Source organism: Pelmatolapia mariae, linkage group LG7 (assembly GCF_036321145.2).
Source record: "Pelmatolapia mariae isolate MD_Pm_ZW linkage group LG7, Pm_UMD_F_2, whole genome shotgun sequence".
Classification (NCBI taxonomy): Eukaryota; Metazoa; Chordata; class Actinopteri; order Cichliformes; family Cichlidae; genus Pelmatolapia; species Pelmatolapia mariae.
This window is the reverse complement of record NC_086233.1, coordinates 62,538,756-62,565,069: the sequence shown is the minus strand read 5'-3', so window position 1 is coordinate 62,565,069 and position 26,314 is coordinate 62,538,756. Positions and strand designations below refer to the sequence as shown.

General features: G+C 40.1%; 1 protein-coding gene across 1 annotated transcript in view; it reads left to right on the top strand.

Annotated features, from left to right (window-relative positions):
* cdh13 (cadherin 13, H-cadherin (heart)) overlaps positions 1-26,314 on the top strand; it is a 352,583-nt gene that overhangs the window by 282,807 nt on the left and 43,462 nt on the right. Inside the window, exons 10-11 of the mRNA XM_063480168.1 lie at positions 8,879-9,061; positions 9,160-9,413. Coding sequence (XP_063336238.1) covers positions 8,879-9,061; positions 9,160-9,413 — 437 coding nt within the window. The remainder of the gene's footprint in view (positions 1-8,878; positions 9,062-9,159; positions 9,414-26,314) is intronic.

The window sequence follows — 26,314 nt, the reverse complement described above, 5'->3', positions numbered from 1 at the left end:
ACGTGCGTCACAGCTGTAAAACTAAAATAGTTGTATCTGGTACTTTGGCTATGACAGCCATTCAGGACATAGTCCTTATTAATATCTGATGTCACATTTGAGGCCAAATCAAAATGTAAATTAAAGATTAAATGCATTTAAATAGCACGATACTGCAGCTACTGTTGATAAATATCCTTTTTTAGTGGATACATAATAAAAACTATATTAAAACATAGCTCAGAAAAGATTTTCATGTTATTTTAACACCTGCAACACCTACACCTAACTTCTTCTAGTGCAGGAGATAATTGGAACAATCTTTCAAAAGTGGATAAAAGCACTAAAATGTGTGAATTTGTCGCTCTGGAGTCATGAATTTGAAAAAAAAAATACTTTTAGACACTTGAATTTTCTTTTTTTTCCAACTTATGAAAAATGTATTTTACTCCCAAATCTAATCAGTGGATCAAAATTGGAGATTTTTCTCTTGAGTTGTTTCTGACTTTGTGGACGTCAAATTTACTACTTAAGAACATCTTTATAGCTTCTTTTACTGGTTTTTAATGGAAACACCAGATAATTGCAAAGTCCATTTATTATTTAGGAATACTGAGAGGGGATTTAAAGTTATTTCCATGTTTTGCCACATACAGAAACTGAAAACAGGTCCAAGTCACAGCACATGACTGTGCAGGTCGAGACATTATCCTTTTTATCACTTTGATAACACTTTGATAACTGTGATTCATATCACTATATTTGAGCTTCCACTGCCAATTAATTCCTGTGTGTTTCAGTGAATTTCATGTTTTCCGAGCCCCTTCACCTACAGGACGCACTGAATATGCTCACACAAAGACAGATGATCATTTACACTTACACCCGCAGTGTGAGTGTAAATGATTATCACTGTTATCATTTCATACAGTTTTAATTCAGATTCCTCTTGCTGCAGTCTCGCTAATCCACTAGCCAACCCACCAACCCCTCACGGAGCCCCACTACAAATCCTTAGCCAGCTTGAATAAGCAGCTTCCACGAGCTGTAGGTGAGAGCTGGGAAGGCAAACAGGCGTCCAACCAGGAGATGTGGCTAAACAAAAGTGCTACATAATAACACAAGTTGGCAAAATATTAAGATTACTGAAAAAGTGCTGGTAATGTATGTACATTTTTTAAATGTATAAAATACTTTTCTTTTGAGAGTTGTACCCATTTTTAAAACAGGCCAGTGAGCTTTAATAAAAGGGAGTATGTCTGTTCATTTTGGTTTCCTTTTGTTATTTGCTGCCCTGCTGCACGCTAGTAAGACAGGGGTGGACTCACAAATCTTTATGTATGGCTTCAGTCAAACTACAGTACTGATGCCATCGCTCATAAATCAAAATGTAACTTCCATGTTTCTTTTCTTCTGAACTTTTTGTGACTAGTGCTTTAAAATATTAACAAAAAAACTAAAGAATCTGAGGTTGTATTCCCTGCCCCGTTAAAAATGAATTAAATTCATTTTCAGGGTAAGAAGCAGCTTATAGTTAACAGATAAGTGATCCTAAATGTTGCAATACAACCTGCCTGAAGAGTCACTGATGCAGCACTGAAATATGAACATGGAGAGAATGCTTAAAACCTTCTTTATGAAAAATGGCAGAATTAGCTGCCAAACCGCCGTTACTTTTCTCCTTAGTAAGTTCTTTTTAAGGATGGATGATTCCGTATAATCAATCTGCCATTTTTAAAATCGGAAGCTGAGGTATTCCTCACTAGGAAATTTATTACATTTTCCTACTGAAGCTCCTTCTGTAGGGGAATGTGCTCTGGCCTGATTAATTTTTATAGTGAGGGTCTAATCCGATTTTTATGAGGAGAAGAAACAAGAAGACAAAATTATGTAGTAACCCTAAGCTCTGTCGTCTGAAAGGCTAGACGTGTGTGCTCCTGTCACGAAGATGGATATTTCTCCTGATGAATTTTATCTGCCGGTCGCAGCTGGATTTTTATTATCTATATGCATTTACTCAAAGTCTTAGGTGCAACGTCTCTGAGACTTTCTGCTATGCTGAATTTGATATTCCTCTGTCTTAATAACAGTACTGTTAAACCTTTCACAGCTGATGTTGCATTAGAGCAGACGCTGATATAGTCGTGCACCCTTTGCCCTGCCCTGTTATTTCGTTCATCCTCCTGCACCAGTATCCCGATCTCTCCTCCACTCTGTTCCTTCTACACTTGCATTACTTGTCTCACCTCCACTCTTCAGCGGCTCTGTTAATTCTGCACCATGTCTGACTGGTCCTCTTCCCCTCCTGCTCCTCATACCGAGACTGTGATGGACCTTATCTCTCCTGTCACTCATGCTCCTGACAGCCATTGCCCAGATTTATTTTCCCCCTCACTCAATTTTGCACTCTGTCTTTGCCTGCCTGTCTTTCTGTTTACTTCCCTTCTTCCATCCTTTCACTTTTTTCCCGCTCTCCGCTTTGCGATGACCACGAGAATACGCTCACCTGCAATCCATCTGTCCCGCTGATAAAGACATTTGTGGTGATGAGCACAGCACCAGGCGTAGTGCGGCGGGGCCACGTCAGTGTTGTTCTACCTTGGGGGATGGCTAACAGGTGTCATGGATTAGCTGAAAGCCTTGCATGATTGCTTCACTAGCTCTGAGCTACACACGGCACTTTACTCTGGGTGATGCTGAGGCGTAGCTGGCCAGAAATGGGACTGGATTGGTGTGCCGTATGACAAGTCGGAGGCATATTTCAAGGGAATATAGTACACGTGTATTTGTGAGTGTCCTCGTGCAGTTGTTAGACATAGAAAACAGCGTGAATGGATCAGGTTAGATTAACATCTTGGGTGAGAAATTCATAGAAAAACTTGAGCCTTTGTCTTCTGTGGCTTCCTTTATATGGTTGGAGTATTTTACTGCCATTCTTTGGCTTCACTTGGAAGCTTTAGTTGGAAGTGTCACTGCAACTCAATAGAAGGTTGATCTGAGTGATCGTGTTTCTTTTCTTTTTTCCTATTGATGAAACATGATTATCTCGAGAGGAGTGATTCATCCAGAATAGCAGCGCCTGATACCTTACACCTGTTTTCCAGTGCAGCCAGCGCCTGATAAAGAAGTGATTTCATATTTCTACTAAAATCAAAAAGCTGCTGTCACTGCCCACGGGACCCCAGAGTTTGTAGACCTAAAGTTGGAAAGCAGCCTATTCAAAGTTCACCAACGATGCAAAGATGAATCTAATGTTTGATTCTCGACTCTGATGAAACATGAACTCATTCTCTGAAACCATCAGTGCAGGAACCAAAACTGCATGTTGGATTTTGTCTTCAGTTTTGTCTTCTGTAGAAAAGGTTGGCTGTTAATAGATTACACGTAATCAATTATATTTTAAAGGGAAAAACTATTTTCAGCTCAGGTCCAGTTTTTTAAAAATGTGCCCATGTTTTTATGTATCAAAGTAGGTCATCCTCTCAGGTTCAGCAGTTGCCTGATTTACCAAAAAAGAGCTGCAAAATTACTGTTTTTGGACGAGTTTATTACATCAACTGTGAATGCATAGAGGGAAAAAACAAAAATTCTGCTTTTTATGAATCTCTGTTTTCTTAAGTAACTGGAATTACTGTGCAATCATGATTCTGTCCATAAAAAGCAATAAAGGATTTAAACTCTATGTAATTTAAACTCAGCCTCAACATCAAGGTCGTCTTTTTGTCCAACTCTTGAACCTTTCCTGCAACTGCTGCTATTTGAAATTTGCTGATTCGCTTCTATGGACCTAGCTAGCCATGGTGGGGTGCAGGGCTTTCTACTGCTCTGCCCCCCGTCTTTGGAGCTCCCTTCCTCCTGAGATAAGAAACATCCCTTTCCTTCCTCTTTTTAAGTCCAGACTCAAAACTCACCTGTTCACACTAGCCTATTCCACATAAACTTTTCCATCCTGCTACTTTAATTTATTTTATTTATTTGCTCTATGTTTTATCCTTATTATTTTGTAAATTGTTATGTTTGTTGTTGTTATTGCTTGTGTACAGTGTCCTTGAGTGTTTTGAAAAGCGCTTTCTTAAATAAAATGTATTATTAAGCTTGCAGACAGGAAACTGGTTGGAAAAGCTGTAGGCTATTATGCAGAGACCAAATAAACAATATGCTTCTCTTTAGCATATTTTTGTAACTTTGCAAAATACCAATTTAAAAAAATTATCTGCAAACTCATGTAAAAAATCTGTGTTGTTCTCTGATAATCATCTTGTTGCGTCCTGACTAAGCTGAAAATGAGCATGTCGACAGTGATGTCCTGATCACAGCCAATCAGAGGCTGGGCTGATAAAGACTCGAGACTAGTGCAGAGTCATTTGACCTGAGAATAAAAGCAAATTGTACTCTTTCCCACTGAAGAGAAAGCCAGGCGTCACTTTATTAAAGCAGTTCTTTTTTTAATCTCAATTGGAAAGGGACTCTAGAAACTGATTTAGCAGTCTGGTGTTAGCTGCAAAGTGCTAAATTGAACTATGGAAGTTTTACAGGAGAGCACACAAGTGAACTGCAGCACAAAGTTGGAACTGTCAGATTGTTGTCAGGAAGTTAAAAACTTCTCAGTCTTCAGGCCATTCCAGATGGACGAGCCAGCGCTCAATCATACATCAGTTGCTACACTTGAATGGCTGACCTTGCTTTGGAGGCATATGGGTTTTTAATGGCTGCCTGTATTCCTGGAATATTTTTGTTAACTAGCTTAATTGACAAATAGAGAATCTGAAAAGCTGCTTTGCTAAATGTCAGATTCATCAAAAATCTATCTCTGGAAGCAGCCTGCACACAAGCTGTAGAAATTTAATAAAGACACAGGTAAGCTCATTAACTCCCCAGGCACACTTACTGTATGCAGGATTAAAGCTGGGAGCAGTGTAAAAAGCAAGTGGGGAGGCTAGACGGAAAAGTATTCCATGCCTGGGTGTAGGATTGTGTGAGAAGATGAGCAATCACATGCACAATGGTAGCTTGTTGCAAATTTTCGCAATGTCTACACCTCGTTCTGCTGAGAGCTAAGCTGCTTTCAAAAGCCGATAAAGGAAAAGCAAACGGCTGCTTGAAAATATGTGTGATTCTTGTCTAACTGAGGTTTCTTTCTAACCTCTATGTTTTATAGAGCCACCAAGGGGCTAAAGTAATGAGATGGCTTTATCCTTAATCAACTGAAAAGTCCTGAAAATGTTCACGATTTTTGGATTTCTCCGTGTCATATATTTTTCTTTCAGATGGTCTAAGAAACTGTCCAGTAAAAAGAAAAACCCACTAACTAACTTATCAAAAAGACAAACATCAAACGGCTGTGTCGCAGTGTCTCCCTGCCGTGTCATGGCAATGAAGCAAATGCTTCTCAGAGGCAAAATAGTCTCGTCTTGAGAGATTTAATGTGATGGGCTGCTGTTATGTGTGTTGCATGTCAGAGAAAATCTTTGGGGCAGCAGGGACGTGTCACAAAGTACTTTCCATTAGGACAAATGAACAGCTGCTCAACTGCCTGTCGGTTTGCCTGTCAGTGTAGCCACAACTGCCATCTGTATTCAGCACTTTGTGACAGACATCCAGGAATAATGTAAGCTGATCTTCAGTCATGTCTGTTTGTCTGCGTATGATTGTACATGCTACAGTCTTAAATATATGGTTACAATGTAACTGGAATCATGCACGTTTCTTCTTGTATTTCTCTGTTAGAGGACAGCAAAGATGGATCAGTAACATTGATATAGGTAATGGTTTACAGTATTGCACTCAGTGCAGACACATGTTTGTTTACATAGTTCTACTGCTTTTGGTCCTGATGCGTTAGCGCCACAGATCTGCACGAGGACAGGGTTACTGGTTTGAAACAGGCAAAAACTGCCAGCTGCCAATGAAAGACAAATTAAAGGCAGTATAAGAAAAAGGGAGGCTTTTTCTGTACTGGTGTTAATGAGGCAGAGCGCATTTAATGTTACTTGGTAAAGCTGACAGATGTGCATACTTTTCCAAGGCTTCGCATCTCTGTCTCAGGCTTTTTGCCAGAAGTTAGGGTTTCTCTTGCACATCCATCTGTTGGAGAAGAGGTGGAATGCATGTTGTTGACAATGCTGAGATGAAGGTTTTGTGGTTCCATAAATCAACCAGCTGTTTGGCTTTGGCTTGGAGATGTTTGCTGCACGAGGTTAGAAGTGCTCTTGAAATGAAGTTGAGAGAAAACCATTAATTTAATGATGAACAGTGTTTAGTTTTGCAGATATTTGACCATAAAACAACGTGTTAAACAAATGTTCACAGCATTTTGACAAGATGCATCTTTTTTTCCTCCTTTTTAGCATCCTGAGGTACAATGTTCCGCTTAAACGCCACGATCTATGGCACGTTCAGTTTGCTCTGCAAATAGTTCAAATAAAGTACAGGCCCTACTTAATTCAGCCATCAGGCAAACCAAGAGCAGTCACAATACGTGCTTCTTCTGTTTGCAAAGTTTACTCTGTCACACAAGACCAAAGACAACAGCACAGAGATAATTATACTTTAAAAGGAAAATAACGCCGGATGTAAACAAAAGCATCACAGTCATCAGAATGACGGCACTGAAACTGTCAGCTGAAACTTGACGATATCAATTTGTTTATTTTTTCTTCTTAAGCTGTTGTGCCTCAAATGACTATCACCCAATTATCTTCTGACAGCATGGCATTACCTAGAAGATTCATGGGCCAGATTATTGGAAAGTCAGACATAAAAAGAGATGGGAAGCAGAAAATCAATGGCAGTTTTTTTTTTCCTTGGAATCTTAAATGTCTGAAGTGAAGGGCTCTCTGATTTATGGTCACTGCCAACACTGACTGGTTGTCTATCTTTGCCTCTATCTGCATGTTTGAAGGTGTGTGTTTTCCTGCGTGTTCCTTATTAAGTCTCGGCGTGCATGTGTGTCCAGGTCGTCTTTTGTTCTCAGAGCCGCTGCTCTAATTGGATCTGTGTGTGGGCGTGGGAGTCTCAGATGCTAGAGATAAAAACAAACTTGACTGCGATGCACTCTGACTGTTGTTGTCATTGCTCCCCCTGATCTTTCTCAGTGTGTTTAGGTGTTCTGCCCAGTAGTTAGTCATTTCCTTATATTCTTGAAAGTGACTGGTTGTTTTGTGCTCCAGTAGGAATTGGAGTTTTATCAGTGGTAAGGCAGCTCAGTGTCCACATCACACAGAATAACTTTTCTCCAAACCGCATGACTGCCTCACATGATTAAACCCCGTCTAACTGGCTATTGTCTGTGTGTGAGCTTCCGAGTGTGTCTTATCTGCCGTCCTAAGTCTAGACGTTGATGACGGCCACGCGAATAACAAGCAGTTGTTTCTGATCAAGGTGCCTTGTGTATTTCAGGTCAAGAGTTTGTGAAACGGCTTACACCGCCTCAGGATTTCCCAGTAAAGCTAAAGCAATTTAAATTCCACCATCCCTCACTTGTTTACGAGTGAGAATCGGGCCTTTTATGCCGACAACTCTCTCCTATTTGCCTTTGTAGCAGGCAGCTGTTGGCTGGCGGGACAAAAGGACCAACAGTACACGTGTGAGAATTCACATTCTTAAGAACACTGTGTTTCGCTTCTGTGTGCCCTAAATGACTGTGAATGGTTCACAGTGTTTTTTTAAAACAGGCTTTGGATGAATAAAAAGGGAGAAAAGAAAGGAAAGAGAAAAAATCAATGTTGGTCTCTCTTCAGATAAATGCACGAAGCCCGGCAGTATAAGGCAGTAAGAGGGTAATCTGTGAAACAACAATACCATGGGCTGACAAGAGACACAGTAATCTAGGCTGGACCAGCACTATCCTTAAACAGAGTGTTCTGTGTCTGAAAGATTACAGTGTGAGCTCTGACACAATAATGATCCCGACACACACACACACACACACACACACACACATGCACATTGGCAGAACTGCGTATGCCTGCCCAGCGCTTCTTCAAGGGTAACCCTGATCACAATGCAGTCTTTAGCAGGAAGCCCTCCTGGCAGAATGCATCAATAAGAATCTGATTGAGGCCTGCTGCCAACATTGAGCCGTGAGGCAGGGAGTGACTGACACCGCAAAAATAAATGAGATGCGCTGTGGGGAATCGGCTCTGGAGACATAAATGGTGTTTATTGTGTTGTGTGTGCTGTGCATGCATTCGTGTCTCCGATGTGACCGCATAGAATCTCCTCATCTGCTCTATTAACTCTTCATCACATGCTCTACTTTTCTGTTCTGCCATCTTTACAAATATATAACTGCGTGGACAAAAAGTCCTAAAGTCATTGATTTTAATGTTGCACGGGCAATATAGATTCACACAGAGTATACAAAGTAATGTAAACATAGTTCATAGTGTACCACACATTTTGCACACAGGAAACAAAACTGGGATGCACGTGCTCCATACTGCTGCCTGCAGTCCAACCTTTGACATCATGCAGTATAAATTTGTCTACTGGACTGTGCAGGAATGCAAAATGTAAAACTCTGCAGAAACATTTTTTTTATGATTTCCCTCCAAACTCGCTCCATTTCCTTGTGTGCAAATGTGGAATAATAAATATGGAATAAGCGCTTTTTTTTACTCAAGATAGAAACTGTATCAACTCGGGGATGTTAATTTGCCCTAATTTAGTCCACCTAAAGTAAATTTGTACCTGTTCACATCCAAGTCTGATTGGCTCAGTATGCAATAGCGCTGCCTCTGAAATTCATTTCACATTCAGTCTTTGAAGCCTTTAAAGTTACATGAATCTACGTCTTTGTCTCTGGAGTCGCGCTGATTTGTTCGGTTATATTTTCTAGATTCGGGTATCCTCAGCCGGCCTCTCACTAACCTCAACTTGTTTCTGTCTCCCCTAACAGTTTGAAGCTCATGTGTATGAGGGCTCAACGGGCGTTGTGGTCAACCTGACGGTAGATGACAGAGACGATCCGGCCACAGCAGCGTGGAGAGCCATGTACTCTATAATCAGTGGAGACCCTACGCAGAGCTTTGAGATTCAGACCAACCCAGACAACAATGAGGGAATGCTGTCGGTTGTCAAGGTAAAGCACTCTGTAAGAAACATTTGGATACATTCATATATTCTTGTAGATAATATAATAATATAAGTCTTACCTTTCTAATCATTGTCTCCTCTTAGCCACTGAACTATGAGGCGTCTGAATTCCTCAGCCTGCTCATCAAAGTAGAGAACGAGGATCCTCTGGTTCCCGATGTTGGATATGGCCCTAGCTCCACAGCCACCGTCCACGTCAGAGTCGAGGACATCAATGAGGGCCCTGTGTTCTTCCCAGACCCCCTGATAGTCACCAGGATGGAAAACATCCCTGTGGGAAGCTTTGTGGCATCACTTAATGCTACAGATCCGGATATATTAGAGAAACAGAGTATTAGGTAAGCAGTTTTTAGACATATTTTTGTGGTAAAAGTGCAACAAAGTCAAAAAGAGACTCAGCTGCAAACTGTGGATCATCTTGGGTAGAATAAATGATGCAAGCGAGGTGATCTGGCAGGGGAAATAGTAACTCGCAATTTCAGCCCGTAGATCATCACCTTCCAGCTGCTTTGACATCTCACTCCGTCAGTCCTCACCTGTCTGCCTGAGCTGTCGCGATCCCATCTTTGTATCGCTAAATACGGTCGATCTTCCCAGCGTTCCCCGTTAGTTCGTTTTATTTGTCTGCGTAAACAGACAAAATATACTGCCCGGATAATGTGAACTTTATTGGCACAGGCCAAACTGTTCTCCCCAGTCAAGTGAAAAGTCCCAGAATCAGACAGCTCATTAACTTTAACTCTGTTACAGAAGAAGCCCTCTCTCAAATATCACCATCATCATAACTGCAAGGCTATTAGTTGCACTGTGGGCCACAATAAAAATTATTCCTCTTGCTGCCAGAGGGAGTCCCATAGTTTGCTCTGTACTTACATTTTACAAGATAAAAAGTCATGGCTGCATTTATTAACTTTCAGGCCTAATTTCGACTCATGTTTCTGCACCTTTGCAGCTGTATGTCATATATAAGTAGCGTTAAGTAAACACATGGGGCTATTATAGACCGAGGGCAATAAAACTCATCAGATCATGACTTTACTGCCCAAATTATTGGTACTGCTTTATGTGCTGTAAAACGTATTCGCTGTGGCCGTGTTAATGCTACATAACATGGATTTATTATTGGATAGTGTGATAGAGTCAGGACCTCTACCAATAAAGCTTTGATAGCTGCTTGCCTGACATCACACGTCACCTCTATGGTCCTATAAATATTAGAAATGTTGGATAATACAAACTAACCCCGAATGACAGCTTTAGAAGTACCAGGGAGGTCATAGGTGGGTTTTTTGTTTGGGGTTTTTACAAGGAATATGAAGTTTGTTTGTTTTCTCTGTACATCTCTTTACTCTTTAAATATATGCTGTGTAAGTTTTAAAATAAACTCTTTATAGCAAAATAAACAAAAGTTGAAGTAAAATGTAGAAAGAAAACAACAAAAACTGGAATCCAAGACAAATACTTGTCAAAGTCAAAGCACCCATCTGTGCAGCACAGTGCACTTTAACAAGGATAATGATCTGTTTGAGGCTGACAGACCGTGAGCTTGGCAGGATTTGGTGACAAACAACATTATTAGACAAATCAAAATGTTGGCGATGGCCCGACATGTAAAGTTTCGGGATCACGGGAAAGCCATCCAGCACTCGCTGAGTTGTCGCACTAAAAAATCTCACTGTGGAGAATCCAGACCATCAGACTCGAGTCCCTGTCTGAGTCCGTCACAGATATACGTGGGAAGCTAAAGTGATGTGATAACAGAGTTAAGCATAAAGACTGGGACTGACTAAATATATCCAACTATGTCAGAGTGAGGATGGTCTCAGCAAAGAACACGCTTTCATTAAAACATGTACAATATTCAGCAGCTTTACTGATATTTTTGTCATCTTACGTTACATTTCGACTGCATCGTGTCTGCAGCTGTTGGTCTTCGGTAACCCAGTTACCACATTATCTGTTCCTCCAAGAGAAAAATGTGTTGACGCAAGCCTTGAGATTCTCCAGCATGTTCTCATTAAACTACAGCATAGCTGGGCTACTTCCTGTTTGACTCACTCAGGATAGAGAACGTCTGTCATCTGTTTATTGTCCTACTGCTGTAAAATATTGCACTTTTCCTTATATTTTCTTATCTATATATCTCTGCCTATTTACATCTTAGGATACAAGATATTAAGATAAATGGGGACACGGTGGGCCGGTGAATCTTGCAAAGCTCCTCTAATTGAATATAACTGTATAATATCACTGAAATCATTATAATAGGTCCCTTATAAGCTACAGTATGTTGATCATTTAAAAGCCTTTGGTGATCTTTTATTTTTTCACAGTTTTTCTTTGGTTTTTTACATGTTCTTTGAATCTTTTATGTAATAAATCTTTCATTTTCTAACTTTATCCCACTTTGCTCATCTGATTTTCAGCATGCGTTTTATATTCATTTTTATGGACCCTCTGTTTATTGTCATCTCACCCTCTTGACATTTTGGCAGTAACACTGACTTTGAGTTGTCGTAACTGTGACCTGCAGACAGGTTGAGGACATAGTGAAAGACAGACATTTGGAGAGGTGGAAGCAGAACGGTGTGCATAGAATAAAACGGCATTATAAAAAGCAGGAGCTTTCTTTGGCTTCTTCTCTCCTTCCCTGTGTGCGTCTGCATAACAGTGCGGGTGTGTGTGCGTTTATGTGTATGTCCAGTGTGTGTGCCCCCCTGGGTTGAGTAGGTCAAATGCATTTGACGTGGAACACAATTCGTCTGATTCGCTGGTCAGAATCTGTAGCACTCAGTGCCCAGTGCACACATGCATGCCTGAACACCGGCATTTATTCTATCCATCTGTGTGGCACTTTGATAACATTGAAGGTCATGAATCCTCATAAACGTGGAATTAATCCATTAAAAATAAATATTTCTGGATGTCTGTCCCCTCTTGGACAGCTGACATCAAGCTAACTAGATAATAACAATAGCTGGTTATAAGCTAACATTTGTTAGCTAATGTTAGCCTAAAAATGATACTTTCTCTCAGATAAACAGCGTACATTCTCACTTTATATGAGAGTTTATTCCCTGAGTGCTTGAGGCCATTAATGTTCAATCCATTTTAAAGAAAGTTTCTCTAATGCTGGGTAACAGCTGCAAGAAACGCAGCGCTTACCTGCAGAAGAGTTCAGGATATCCTCAACAACTCACCTTATTATAACTGTCCACAGACAGAAGTGAGCTTCACTGACCCTTTAACATGTACCGGACTTCTTTCACACGGCTGATGTAAACAGGGACCTGACAGCCTGCACTGCAGATGGTGGGGTGAAGTGCTTGTCCTACAGTGACCACTGTAGCTAGAATTATTGGATAGGGGTTTGCACTGTACCTTTAAAAGGAAAAATGCAGTTAAAGATGTACACATTTTTTCCATAACAGTCTAGTTTATGTGCTTTTCTTTAAGCTTTTCTATAAATATACCAAGTGATAGCAACGTCAAGAAAAAGAATACCAAGGGCCAGTGAGAGGCCAAACTGTGATGGACGGACAACTGGGTTAGTGCATTTTCAAAACTGCTGCTCTTTTGGGTGTTCCCTGTCTATCAAAAGTGGTCCAAGAAAGGAACTGTGATGAACGAGGGACAGGAAATATTAAATAAACTAAAGAAGTATGAAGGTACAATTTAAATTAGGATCTTTGCTAAGTTTGCCAACACTGGTTCATCCTTTGTGTTTTCTTTCAGATTTAAACAGTCAGACAATCAGTGCAATAAAGAGGTTTGATAGTAATTATTTCCCACTGTGGATAGCTTCATCATTTTACTGGTGTGTTCCACTGTGGGAGGAGAAATCAAACATCTTTTAGGATGTAAGCAGTTTTTCTATTTTGTTACTTTGTGTGCTACATATTAAACATCTGATTATGAAATGATGGCTTTCTATAAACCTGTGGTGTTTCACTTATTTAACTGATCAGACGCCCTCTCAGTTCTGTGTGGAAACATTTTTGATTGACATCTTCTCCATTTTTATCTTCCAGTTCTTAAAATGAGACATGCACACACTTGTGTGGGTTTAAAGTGTGTTTACAAGTTAACTAGTATTTTTTAAGAGTATTAAAAATGATAAGAACCAATACTTCAGAAGACAATGCCAACATTAAAACATGATGCCAGATGTTTTTGCAATGTACCGTCAATACGCTCACTAGGAACAGCAAAGCCAAGTACTCGTACATTAAGTACTTTAGAGTACACAGAATTTGTGCTTTAACAAGAGGTCCTCAAAGTATTCCAATCCCAAAGCCATCTATTAAGTAAAAGCAAAAGATTTCTCTTTTAAATGATGTTCCTTTGATTGCTCTCATTTCCAAATCAAATTTCAGTGGTAATGCTAATGACTGCCTAATTTCTGGTATGAAAGAAGAACGACACACTCGAGCAGTTTTGATCAGAGTTGCAGTAAAAATCACCCAAACTTCTCCTCAGTGAGCACAACAAACTTAAATGAAGTTGAAATCGTTGTTTTTGTTTTTTTGCTAATCTCACTGTTTCTCGGTGACCAGGCAGGACTTGAGAGATGGTCATCAACACAAATCTGACATTTTGTGAGTCTGAATGACAGCCTATGTGTAATCTGTAAAGATTTTACCACAAAGTACATAATGACACTTTCACACGTGGTCAGGATGACTGAACTGAGATCTACTACCTCCACATTAATGACCGTTAATGAAATGTGATTTGGAGGCCTGATCACTCAAACGATGACAATCATTGCTTCAGTTAGAGGTTTGAGACTCTGAGAAGATGCAGATGTATCGAGGACGGGGAAAGGCTGAACTGTGGAGCTTCTTATTATCAACTCTGTAAGGTTAATCAAGGGGTGCAGTAACTGATTATCCAATGTATTACAAATCTTCCCTTACTATTTTTTTTTTATTAAAATTCATCAAGTAACAGATTATTTGCCCGTGTGGGCGTAACCGCTAAGCAAAGAATAAATGAAATCTGTTACACTTTGACCACAAACCCTTTGAAGTACAGTAGCACAGATTCTGATGGGCCCCTAAAGGTCTCGCAGCAGCTAATGATCTCAACAGCTGTCTTCTCTTCATGATGTAAGAGAAAATGTTTCTTGCACGAATCACATGATGAAACTTATGTGACTAATTTTGTCTGAAATTTCCAACAGAATTCATTAAAACTGCGCTAAAGGTAAAACTGTCTTGTTTTTACTGTATTTAGGAGAAAACAGAGCAGCACATGTGCCACTATATACAGACTGACCTGTGGCGGTCTCTACTCTCACTTGGCCCTGTAACTTACACAATTACAGCAAATACGAGTCACGTTAATCCAGCTCAGTATTTAGGCCACACCATTAGGCTCTGGCGGATTTGTTTCATGTTTCTGCAGATGGAGCATTCTAGCCCTCTTGACTGGTTTAGAGCTTTAGTTAAGCAGAATGGTTTTATGAAAGTGCTGAGAAGGAAAGCCACATCAGACAGACAGAGTGACAGTGAGGATTGCTGGACTTTTTTTGGCAAAAGTTTATCTCTCAAAAACCACAAGTGCTCGGCTTGTTGTGTGGGCTCTTGACATTGAGGAAATATGTTGCACTTCAAGGTATAAGTTAAATGGGAAAGTTTGCATCCTCCAAATCCTCTCTGAGATTTGACTCACTGTGCTGCTCTGATGTTATTCTGGTCGGCTGTGAAGAGGGGAGCAACTAATCAGAAGTGTCATTAAGAAAGTTTGGCGAATTTAATTAGGTCTCATTTCTGGCGACAAGACTCTCATCAGTTGTCGAATAACTATTTACACTGAAGTAATTGATGCTTGATGGTAAAGGAGACAGGAAGCAGAGAACCTGAGCTGCACTCAAGGCCACGTTTTCAAAACTTTGTGCACTAGCCTGTAGAATTTGTGCTGGCTGTTGCTAACCAGCTCACACATACATACAAAAATAGAGATGCTTCTGAACGAAAGTCATTAAATAAGTGTTGGATAGAAAGTCTGCTCTTTTAATAGCTGTGGCTGCAAAAATAAACATTTCTAATGTGTTTGTGAATGTGTTGTCACATAGCACCCCGTGTCCCAGTTTAGCCAGTGTTCAGAGTTCTCCAGACTTGGCTGACTCTCTGCTACGACTTCTCCATCTCCTCCAAAATATTTAAGTTGTTTTCTTCCCCTTGCTTTTGAAAACAGGGCGAATTTCAAACAGTCAGATCATCCATTATTCAGCAGCTACCTGTCTACTTTGGCTTCTCACTCTGGTCCTGTACGAGTTAAAAGGGATGGGACTTAAAAGTAAGAGGATGGGATACTGGAATGTCAGGCATGAAAACTGGTGCCTAACTTTGAGGAACCGAGGCAAGAGAGGAGAGTGAGACAGATCAGCTGACAGACAGACTGACTACAAGTGTGACAGCAGTGTGAGGGGCTGAATGTTAGAAAGGCTGGCCTGATCGGGGTCAGATGGAGTGATTATGATCAGATCAGCCTGAGATTGTCCCTGCCTGCACCAGGATGACCAACATGGGAATAAGAAAATAGGCAAGACCTGAGAAAAAGATTACAGCAACAAATAAAACGTGTAGCTAGTAGATAAATCTGCTTAATAATACCTATGCTACATTTCTGTCAGGTTTATATGGTTGTATCACTTCAGGCAAAGAAATTCCAATGAACTACCAGATTGTTGACCTGTAATTATAACATCTGGCTGTTTAATCCTGCTACGACTGATTTTTGGTCTGATTTTCAGACACTTGAGTATCTGTCTGTCTTTGGGTTCAGAACGCTTCTGCAATTTATAGTAATGGAACAATTTGATGTTCACTGGGATAAAGTTTTCTTTCAGTTTTGTGTCTGTATAAAGAGTTGTGTCACGTTACATGCAGAACTTCTTTTACTTCGTGTGATTTTGGGCAGCGCTCTCTCTCATTTCCACATTGCAAATGTTTGCAGTCCTGTATGTCGGGTAAGTTAAATATTCTGGTTGTGCCAAAGTGCACAAAGTACGAGGCAATGAGGACGGAGGAGAAAATAAAGTACAGAGCAAATCAATTTTGCTGTTGATGAATTTGTATTAGTTGATTTTAAAAGTCATCTCAAAGTTCATTGTAGCCAACAGTTTGAATCAAAATGTATCACAATACACAGTGCATTTAGCCTACAACCAATCTTTCTCCTCGTCTCAATACATTAAAAAATCAGCCCTCAAAGGACTGCACAGTTAGCGGTCAGTAACTGAGTCATCGCTACAGTGTATCGAGTTTTGCGTGTGGGTTCACTGTTAGAAGAGGTCAAGAGAAATAAGTGTAGAGCAGCAAGAGGTGATTTTTTTTAACCTTTTGAAAATAAATGCCTTTGTTGCTTTCTTAAAAAGTCACACAATCCCCATTTTTCTTCCTTTGACTAATTTTGATGCACATAAATGTTTAGATTTAAATCAGAAGCTATCAATGATCCATTTTCTAGTATACTATATATTACATATATTTAAATGTAATACATTGTTTTATACTGTTCCCATTTGTTCTTTGTTACCTTGTGTTATGGCCCGTGTAGGGGTGGCCAGACCATAACATAAGGGTGATCCCTCCTCGTCCGACCCCAAGCAGCACACAGTTCATACAATTTGATAAGGATTTATTTACAATGAGTTGATTTAACGCAAAAGAAGGAGTGGGCTATAACTTCGGGGTGGACCTAACGCCAAAAGGAGCCTATCTAAAGGATGGACCAAACCTACCTGCAAAAAGAATTAAACCAAATGACAACAACTTACCTCCCTAACTAACAAAAACATGAGAAAACGGTAATGAAACAAAAAGGCAGTCCACCCCTACATGCTCCTGTGTAAAACGAACATCACTAGACTGGTAACATAAAGTCTGCTGGTTGGGATGGGCCGAGGATGAATGGCTGGCCGGAGATGGCGGTGTCATCTCATACGTTGTCTCCAGGTAGGTAGCCAATCCGCAGGAACCGTCTCCTGGATCCACCAATGACAGAAAGGCACCTGCATGCTTAAATTTGCATATGAGAGACAACATTACGACAACAGTCGTAACACCTTGTCTTCACTTTCTTTGGATCTCGTAAAAACAAACAGGCATTACAGTCGAATGCTTAATAATGTAAATATGTAATCAACCAAATATGTAGCAGCAACACAACCATATCGACTTGTAGACATGGTCGGGACGACCAACTGCTGAAGTTCAAACTGAGCATAAAGGCCATGAAAGGTGTTTTTGTGCCTTTGAGCATGGCATGGCTTTTGGTGACAGACAGGCTAGTCTGGGATCTTCCCACACGACCACATCGTATCCAGCAAGAGAAAATGTAAGAACAGAATAGTGAGACTGGTTCAAGCTGATAGGAAGGCAACTTTAACTCAACTATAAAAGCAGCTTGCATTTGACTAACCAAAACTGGACAATAGAAGACTGGAAGATGCTGACGAGTCTCGGCACTGTGACTTTCCGATGGGAGGATCGGGATTTGAGCAACATGAAAGCATGAATCCGTCCTTTTACCAGTGGTTCAGGCTGCTGCTGCTGTTGGTGGTCTAATGGTGTGGGGGGAAATCTTCTTGCTACACATTGGACCATTTAGTACCAACTGAGCATTGTTTTAAATGGCACAGCCTACCCGAGTGTTGCCTTTATGGCCACATTGTACACATCTTCTGATAACGTGCTGTCACATACTGTCATGTTCAAGAAACCTGCTTGAAATGTTTTGAGCTGAGTTCACTGTACACAAACAGTCTCCACAGTCACCAGATCTCAGTCCAATCGATAGTAAACATTTGGCATTGGTAGAGCAGTAAATTTGCATCTTGGCTGTAGAGTCAAGAAATCTGAAGCAACTGTGTAACACCATCATGTCAATATGGACCAAAACCTCTGAGAAATGTTGACCTTGTTGAATTTATGCCCTAAAAAATGAAGGCAGTTCTCAAAGCAAACTCAGTACTAACAAGATGTACCTAATAAAGTGGCAGGTGAGTGCATATCTACTAGTGTTCTTTAGGAAACAGCTCCTAGCTACTGTAAATTCTCAAATGGTAGAAGAAATGTTTCTATATGCACTTCACAGGTCGGTGTTAGTATGATAGTTAGTGTGTAGACTCACACAGTGATGCCAAATTACAATTTAATTAAGATGGACAACATTTGTGTCCCAGTTTAACTTGCAAACCAATACAACAACCAACCTTTCTCATTTAGTGTGACTAAAAGCACCCACAGAAACACGGAGAGCAAGGAGCAAGGGTCTCAGAGGTTATTTGAAGTGTAAGCATCGGAAGGACGAATCAACAGGAAAGCACCTGTCATAGAAATACTTGGAAATGTACTTCCCACTAGTCTAATTGTCTGAGTGTGTGCAGCTTAAATAAATATCTAAGTGGTGCAAAACGAGGGGATGGGAATCTCAGTAATAAGAAACTGAACCGGTGTTCTCTGTGCTCACAGTGAAATAAATTCAACCTCACATTTGCCACAGTGTAAGGTTAGCCCGTTACTCTGCTGACTTAAGGCTGAAGAAAAACTTTCAAGGATGCAAGCTGCCGGTTTTTCATTTTAATGTCACTCTGCTGAGCATGGGTTGAGTCATGCAGTCTCCTCCATTTTCCTCTCTCTCTTGCTTGCGTCCTGGGATGTGAAGGGACTGATTACAGGCTAATCAGCTGTTTGGAATTTGGTTCTCATTTCTTGCAGCTGAGTAAAGGATTGCCAAACGAGTGTTAAAAGAGAGAAAGACAGATCAGGGGCAGGGAGAGGCTTTCATACACTCAGTGTGCCAGCAAATAATTAAAACAATCCTAAAAGATGCCAAGAGGAGAAAGCAGAGAGGGATAGTGTGCTGTGAAGCAGGAGTAAATTGCTTTTCTTCCTGGTAATTATAGGTTTATGCTTTTCAACTGATGCAAAGAGCTGCTATTTTGCACCTTATTATGATCATAATATTTTTTTGCTCTTCGTTGTGTTACGCAAGCTTGGTAAATTATGAAAACAATGTTACACTCAATGGGGTCACTCGATGCGTACGTTCAGCCGCAGGTGTGCGCGTCACCGGTTTGGACTGGTTTTTGCACTTTGCTCTGTTCCTGCTTAATAATGACAATGCAAACTGTTCATTTTCATCTTTGAGTTTCAGGCTCACCATCTCTCTGCGCACACTCTGCTGTTGCTGTTAAATCGACACAGTGGGTCTTTGTTCAGTATACTCTGTGGAGCGTCTGCAGTTGTTCAGTGGAACTGGCACAGAGCCTCCTCGAGACTTTACCTGGCTCACAGCAGACCATAGTCAGCGGGCTGAAAAAAAAGCTTTGATGCTTTTCTGGTTCTGCAAAGGGAAAGTCAGAGGTAGGCTGAATATTCATATTCAGTCACATACTTGCTAGGTCTGATTTAAGCCAGGATTCAGTGTTCCCGGATCTGTAGCCGCACCGGGAAAAGGCAGAGCAAAAAAGCATGTAATGAAAGAAGAAGAGATGTCAAGTGGCTCCGTTTAATAGCAACAATGAGATCTGTTGTCTTCTTTCTTTTAGTCTTTGTCCATCTGTGCTGAACTGCTTTTATCAAGTTGTTGTCACATAGAACATGTTTCATTTATCAGTGGTTATCAGTAGCTTTTACTAGTGTAATAGTAAAAATAATATCCACAACAATAACTGGGTGATAATCACAGATGTTCCACGATGCATTAGCTTTCTATGTTTTCACTCGAGACGGCTCTATAACAGTTTCTCACGACTGCCAGTGAAACTTCTCACCATATCCTAAAAAGAAACACCTTCTCACCTTTTACACCAAGTTGCTTTGCTCACACACACAAAGACAAAGCTGAATCTGTTTGACAGATGATTGATGCGACACACGCCAGCTTTTCTCTCATCCTGCCACATTCATTTCCTCTGTATGGACCCGCTGCACTGTGCTGATACAGAGCAGAAATATGAACAGGTGTGACATGGGTAATTTGTTCACATGGCCTAGAGCAGTAGTTGGCCAAAACTGGGCAGCTCAGCTCAGTTTAGAGCTGAAATCCAGCTCGCAGCGGCTGACCGAGGTCTCTGTAGGCGACCCCAAAGAAATCACTCATGTTTTGAGAACAATGGCTCCAAAGCCAAATTCCCTCTCTCGCTCTCTCGCTCCGTCTTTGTGTCTCAAAGAAATGTTAAAAGGAAATTTTATTATATCTCATTAAAAGTAATGCAAATGTTTGTTGAACTCTGATTTCACTTACAATAAATCAGGTCAGTTCAACACTCGATGCCTTGTGGCTAAATGGTCTGTATCCACATTTTCAAAATAACCTGAGAAATAAAATGAAAGCAGTAGGTCCTCGAGACAAACTTTCACCCAACTGTCCTTACAGCTTTAAGCAGCTCTTCAGCACAGTGTTCAAACTGGATTTATGCTGGTCCATCGTCCACGCGTTATATCCACTACCACAACACTAAATGGGTGTATTCTACAAGATTAGGTGTTATTTAGTTGCTAAACTACAATACATATAAAAGTAATATTCAGACTATAATCATAATGCAGAAAAGGGCTATTAGATTAATAAATCAGGAGGGGTATAGGGCTACACAAATGCACTCTTTATTAAGATGCAAGCTATAAAATTCCAGGATCTGGTGAAGTTTAAAACAGTGCAAATAATATATAAGGCAAGGAAAGGGATGCTCCCAATCGAAATAAGTAAATGGTTCTTAGAGAAAGAAGGGAGGTATAATTTTAGAGGGAAGTGGAATTTAAAAATACAAAGAGTAAGAACAACTTTGAAAAGGATGTCTATTTCTATAGCGGGAGTTAAATTCTGGAACGAGTTAAAAGAAGAAATAAAGGTCAGTAGTGATATAAACCAGTTTAAAATAAAACTCAAAAAAGAAATTTTAAATAAGTATAAGAATGAAAAAATGCAATTAACCCAAGACAGCAGTCAAAGTGATGTTTATTTTCTTTTGCAAATTAGTAAATCTAAACATAGTTTTAGTTGAATATGAGAAAATATTTTTTGTGACGTTATGCTCTAAGTTGAAACCACTGTATAAGTTTTGTTGTTCGAGGAAATGATTAAGATGTAAACCTGAGGGGGTAGGGCTAAATAAGTATATACTTCTGCCTACTCCTTTTCAAACAACTGCATGGAATGATATTATGAAATGTTGGTGAATGTATATGTTTGGAATAAAAATGAACTGAACTGAAAACTACCCACATTAACTTTTTTTCCCATCAGAATGTTAAAAATTCAGTATTCACATAAATCGGCCTCTACATACAACAAAACTTGTAGGAGAAATGCAAATTTCTAGTGGTTTTACTGATAAAGCTATATGACAGAGCTCTGGAGTCCATGCATATACTTCAGGCCAAGGCAGAGTATATACATGCATAATGCAGAGTCCAGTTTTCACAGATTTGTGGTATTGTTTTGCTCTTTTTTTCTGTCCCAAATGGTCAGTAAGTCTGCAGATGTCATACACAGTGATGTCTGTATAAACTTCGCTTAAATGCCTCACTAACATGCAGACAAGCACAGAAGGTTAATCCGTGTTAGTGCCGTCTCTGAAGATTTGAAGGTACTCGTACTACAACAGGTAGTGTCAGAAGCCCACACAGGTTGAGCTGGGGCCAGACTGGTGGTGCTGGGTCACAGTTCTTACCTGAATTGGAATTTATTGAGATCGTTGGTTATAGCGATAGTTGTGAAAGTTGTGCTGAATAAAAGTCTGACTCGTCCCAGATCACCATTGCAGAAGAGCCAGCGATCCAGAAGGGTGAGAATTTGTTTTCATAATGCACTTACACACAGTTTCAGTCTCATGTGTCCCCTTCTTATCGCCATCCTTGATCCCTCTTCTTATCTCGCCTTCCCTGTTCTGCCCCTTCCCATTTTCTTTCCTTCTCCTCTCGCTTTGCTAACTGCAAATTTGGATGAAGCGTACAGTTGCCGTAGCCAAACACAACCTCTGTACTTCTACTGCTTCCCTTGATTGATGTTCTCATATCTATCGCTCGCACACACACTCAGCGGCTCTCAGATAGAAACAGACTATTAGCATTGGCTCTGTGCCGTCTCCATTCTCACAGTAAGTTAGACTCAAATCAGAAGAAGATCTCGCTGGCAGAGGAGAAAGAAGAAAATGATAGAGAGACAGATAAAGACAGTGAGCTAAAGTTAGTGCCAGCTCAGTGTCCAGACAGGAAGAAGAAGATGGAAACAAACAAATGAGACAAGTGCATAATAGTGTTTACTGTGATATGCTGTCATTGCCAGCTGAGTGTATTACTATACATCCATCTAAGTTGCAGTGCACTGCACAAAACCGAAACTGTACTTGTGTGTTATGCATGAGAAATTAAAATTGGTTTTAAAGTGATGGTTGCAAACACTGGAGTCAGAGTTGTAACAGAGTATCGCAGGAGTGCAAAATGGTCAGTTTATCGAGCGACCCAGTAAAGCAGAGGTGCGTGACTTCTCCTCTCCATGTGCACACATCCTGCAAGAGTTTAAATATTTAAATTGGATGCATTTCCCTTTTCCTCACATAGCCTTATCATTATACTTTAAAGACCCATGAGAACACCTGGGAACCATATATTGTGTTATTTGACTCTGATCCTTGTCTCATTATGCATCGCTATCTTCTTCTTACTGTTGGGCATTTTAATCAGGAAAACAGTAGTTTAGCTTCCAGCCTTTCCGGCGCCCCTACCTGGATTCATTATGTGTCTTTGAACAGCTCAGACCTCTGAATATGAATGACGCCTGCATCGCTCTGATACAGGTGTGTGTGGAATGAACTTTGTCACAAGAATTTTATTTGATTATTCAAGGAAGTAAACAAATTACCATGTAAAGATGAAAAAATAGCAAGATGACTGAATAAACACTGAGCTCGAGCATATTAGCATGTCTTTTTTCATCGCCTGCTCAAAGACAGTCCATAGATTATCTGAACACAGAAGAATATGCAACAACGACTTTAACCCTTACAACCAGTGTGAGGCAAATTTGACCTGATTGGATCTGACAGCAGGAACATTTCACTAAAGTTCATCCATTTAGTCTAAAATGTTGTGCGTTTTCACAAAAATTTTATACAGAAAAAAGACTGTTAGGGAGCGGGCTTTTTCCTTTCGTGCCCCATTTTTGTGGAACAACCTCCCTGAAGATATTAGGCAGGCATGCTGTGTGGAGGGTTTTAAAGCTAAGTTAAAGATCCACTTGTTCACCCGATCCTATGTGTCGTAAAGTTTTTACTGGTTCTGTCAGTTTTTAAATTGTCTTGTTTTTTCCTGTATTGCTTTATTTATCTTTTTTTTTATCTTCAAATAGCTCCTCAGCATATTATTATTATTATTGTTGTTGTTGTTGTTGTTTTTGTTAATTTAGTGGCTGTCACCTCACAGTTAAAAGACTTCTGGTGGGATTATACAATTATAAAATCACCTGAGATGCCAGTGTGGGAAATACAAAGGCAAATGTTTCCTACCATCCATCTGCTTATCCTCTTTTCAGGATCGCTGGAGCCTATCTTAGGCATGTCTGAGGGCAAGAGGCAGGGTACACCCTGGACAGGTTGCCAGTCTGTCGCAGGGCTAACACATAGACACAAACCATTGACACTCACATTCACTTGTGCATTGTGCAAGGAATTGTGCAGGAAGCAAACACGGGAGTACATGCAGCCTGATGGTGGAATTGAACTCAGGACCTTCTTGCAGTGAGGCAACAGTGCTACCACTGTGGTGCCCCTGTTTCCTGCTGTCACTTTAAATACATATACTAGTTTGCAGTAATCAAGTTTTAGGCTCCAAGTGTTAATTAATATGGAGATTCTCATTATAATTATGAATGATCGTTCTGAGGATTTTTGGTGATACAGAACTAAAGGCAGCGTTTCATGGCTGTAATAATGTTTATATAATGAATCCCAGCAGCTTCGGATGCTCCTGGCAGTTTCACTCTCAAAATCTATATTTGTGAAAGGAGATGTTTTCTGCAGAAACATGTTTTACCTCAAATATCGACCTCCCTATTTTGTGAAACACTGATTAATGAATAATGATCCATTTTTTTTTATGTCAGATAGTTTTAATCCTGAATTGATCAGTACTTCAAAATTTGTTGAGATATATTGTGAGGGAATTGTTGAACCATACTGTGAGGGTGTAGGATATGAAGCGTATGTAAGGGTTAAACTAAAAAGAGGTAGAACTCAATGGATTAAAACCTGGAAGGGCTGGAACTTCAATGCCAGGAATATGAAGCTAATCTAGTAAATGAGAAGTGTTCTGCTAGAGAGCGATTGGCTGTTTAAATGCAGGCGATGGAGAAAAATAGCAGAAAACTGAAGTAAAATGAAATGCTTTCTATGTATGAAAGCAATGGGGTTTTTTCAAATAAAACAGTCATAAGAACAGAAATTATAAGAAAAACCTAAATGACAGTGGTGCACATTCTACAAAAGGAGGAGAGAGCCTAGATATTCATTACGTCGCTGTAAAACCAACACAGGCTCAGCAGGAAAACAGTCTCAGCTTTAAGGGGAAACAGATGAATTCAGCGTATGCTTTGAGAGTTTCATGTGGATTCTAATCTAATCTTTTAGTCTCAGTAGAGCAGGCAGCTGTTTTCAGTAAACAATCTCTCAAGCGCTGCATAAAATGGCAGAGAAACAAAGTTAGCTTCAAAGTTGGTGAAGATAGCAAAATATTTAGTTGCTAAACAGCAGAGGTATCCCTCAGTGGGCTCTGCCTGGCTCTGCCGGAGGTTTCTTCCTGTTAAAAGGGAGTTTTTCCTTCCCACTGTCGCCAAAGTGCTCATAGCGGGTCATATGATTGTTGGGTTTTTCTCTGTAGGGTCTACCTTACAATATAAAGATTTGGTGCTGTATAAATAAAATGGAATTGAATTATTAAAGCCATACTACTGAACCTGTGAAAACTGTTGTGTGATCTCCTCACGGGGTTTGAAGGGAGCTTCCGTTTGTCTGATTTAGGACACTTAGGAAACAGGAAAAGACCAACAAAAATGCTTTTCGTTGGAGTATGGAAAATGTAGATTAAGGTTCTTGAAACTTCATACATCAGGGACCAAAATCATAGTTGCTTTTTCCATCTGCCTGCACGAGTTCTGCAACTTTTTCCAAGTGAAGTACTAAATCACTAGAGAACCTATTCAAGCTACAAAAGGGTTTGTTTTATGTGTAACTATAGTTTGAATGTTCACAGGGGACCAGGACAGGCATTTTACACCCAGCTCTGTTCTACCAACATCACCCTACTTCCATATAATTACTTATTCTTTGCAAAGAAAAAAATATGGAGCTTTCCAATGCATGCTTTATGTTGTAAAAGTTCAGATTTGCCTTCCTAACTTCAAAAATGCTTGCATGAGTGGATTCGTGGGCGTGAGCAAGTAATCATAAGATATTTAAACAAGTGTTGATACTGGGCAAGTATACTCATAGAACCAGAGTTATGCCAGTTGGCTTTTTCAGTGTTGTTTTGTTTAGTTTTAATGTAGAATTATCATGAACGCAGGTCATGACAGCCTATGCTGCTAATAGTTTAATCCTCTGTTAGGAGGCCGACATGTTTTTAATTACCTGTAAATTGTATGGATATGCTTGTGTTTATATGGCCAACAAAACGAGTTGAAAGCATAATAATCTCAATATTTGCATTTAAAGTAATACTTGGTCTAATTCAGAGAATATACATTTTTAACCTTGCTTGGATAACAGATCCCAAAACCTTATGTGTATTTAAAAAAGGGATTTACACGAACAACTAGACTAAATTACTGCTACTCAGAACTGGTGCCAGCAACATTTCTTAGGCTACTTAAGTCTAAAACAAACAAGAGAAACAACCTGAATTTATGCAAACCGTGTTCCTTCAGAGCACTTGCGAGTCAGCTTTCATCTTCTCTCTAAATTAGCTCTTATTGCAAATTGTCTCTCTTATTCTGTGTATCCCACCCACACCTGCTATTGACACAAACATAATCACAGATGCACACAATGTATGCCAGCATTTTGTTCCTGTTGTAACTGGATTACAAGTGGGTGGCAATCCTCTTTCCCCCCCCCACCGCGCTTCCGTATCCCTTTGAGTTGTCTGAGAAAGCTGAGGATCCTGGCTCACATCGGAATTTTAGAAAGAGCTCATCTCTCACACATTCACCGCAGCGACAGAGGATCTCT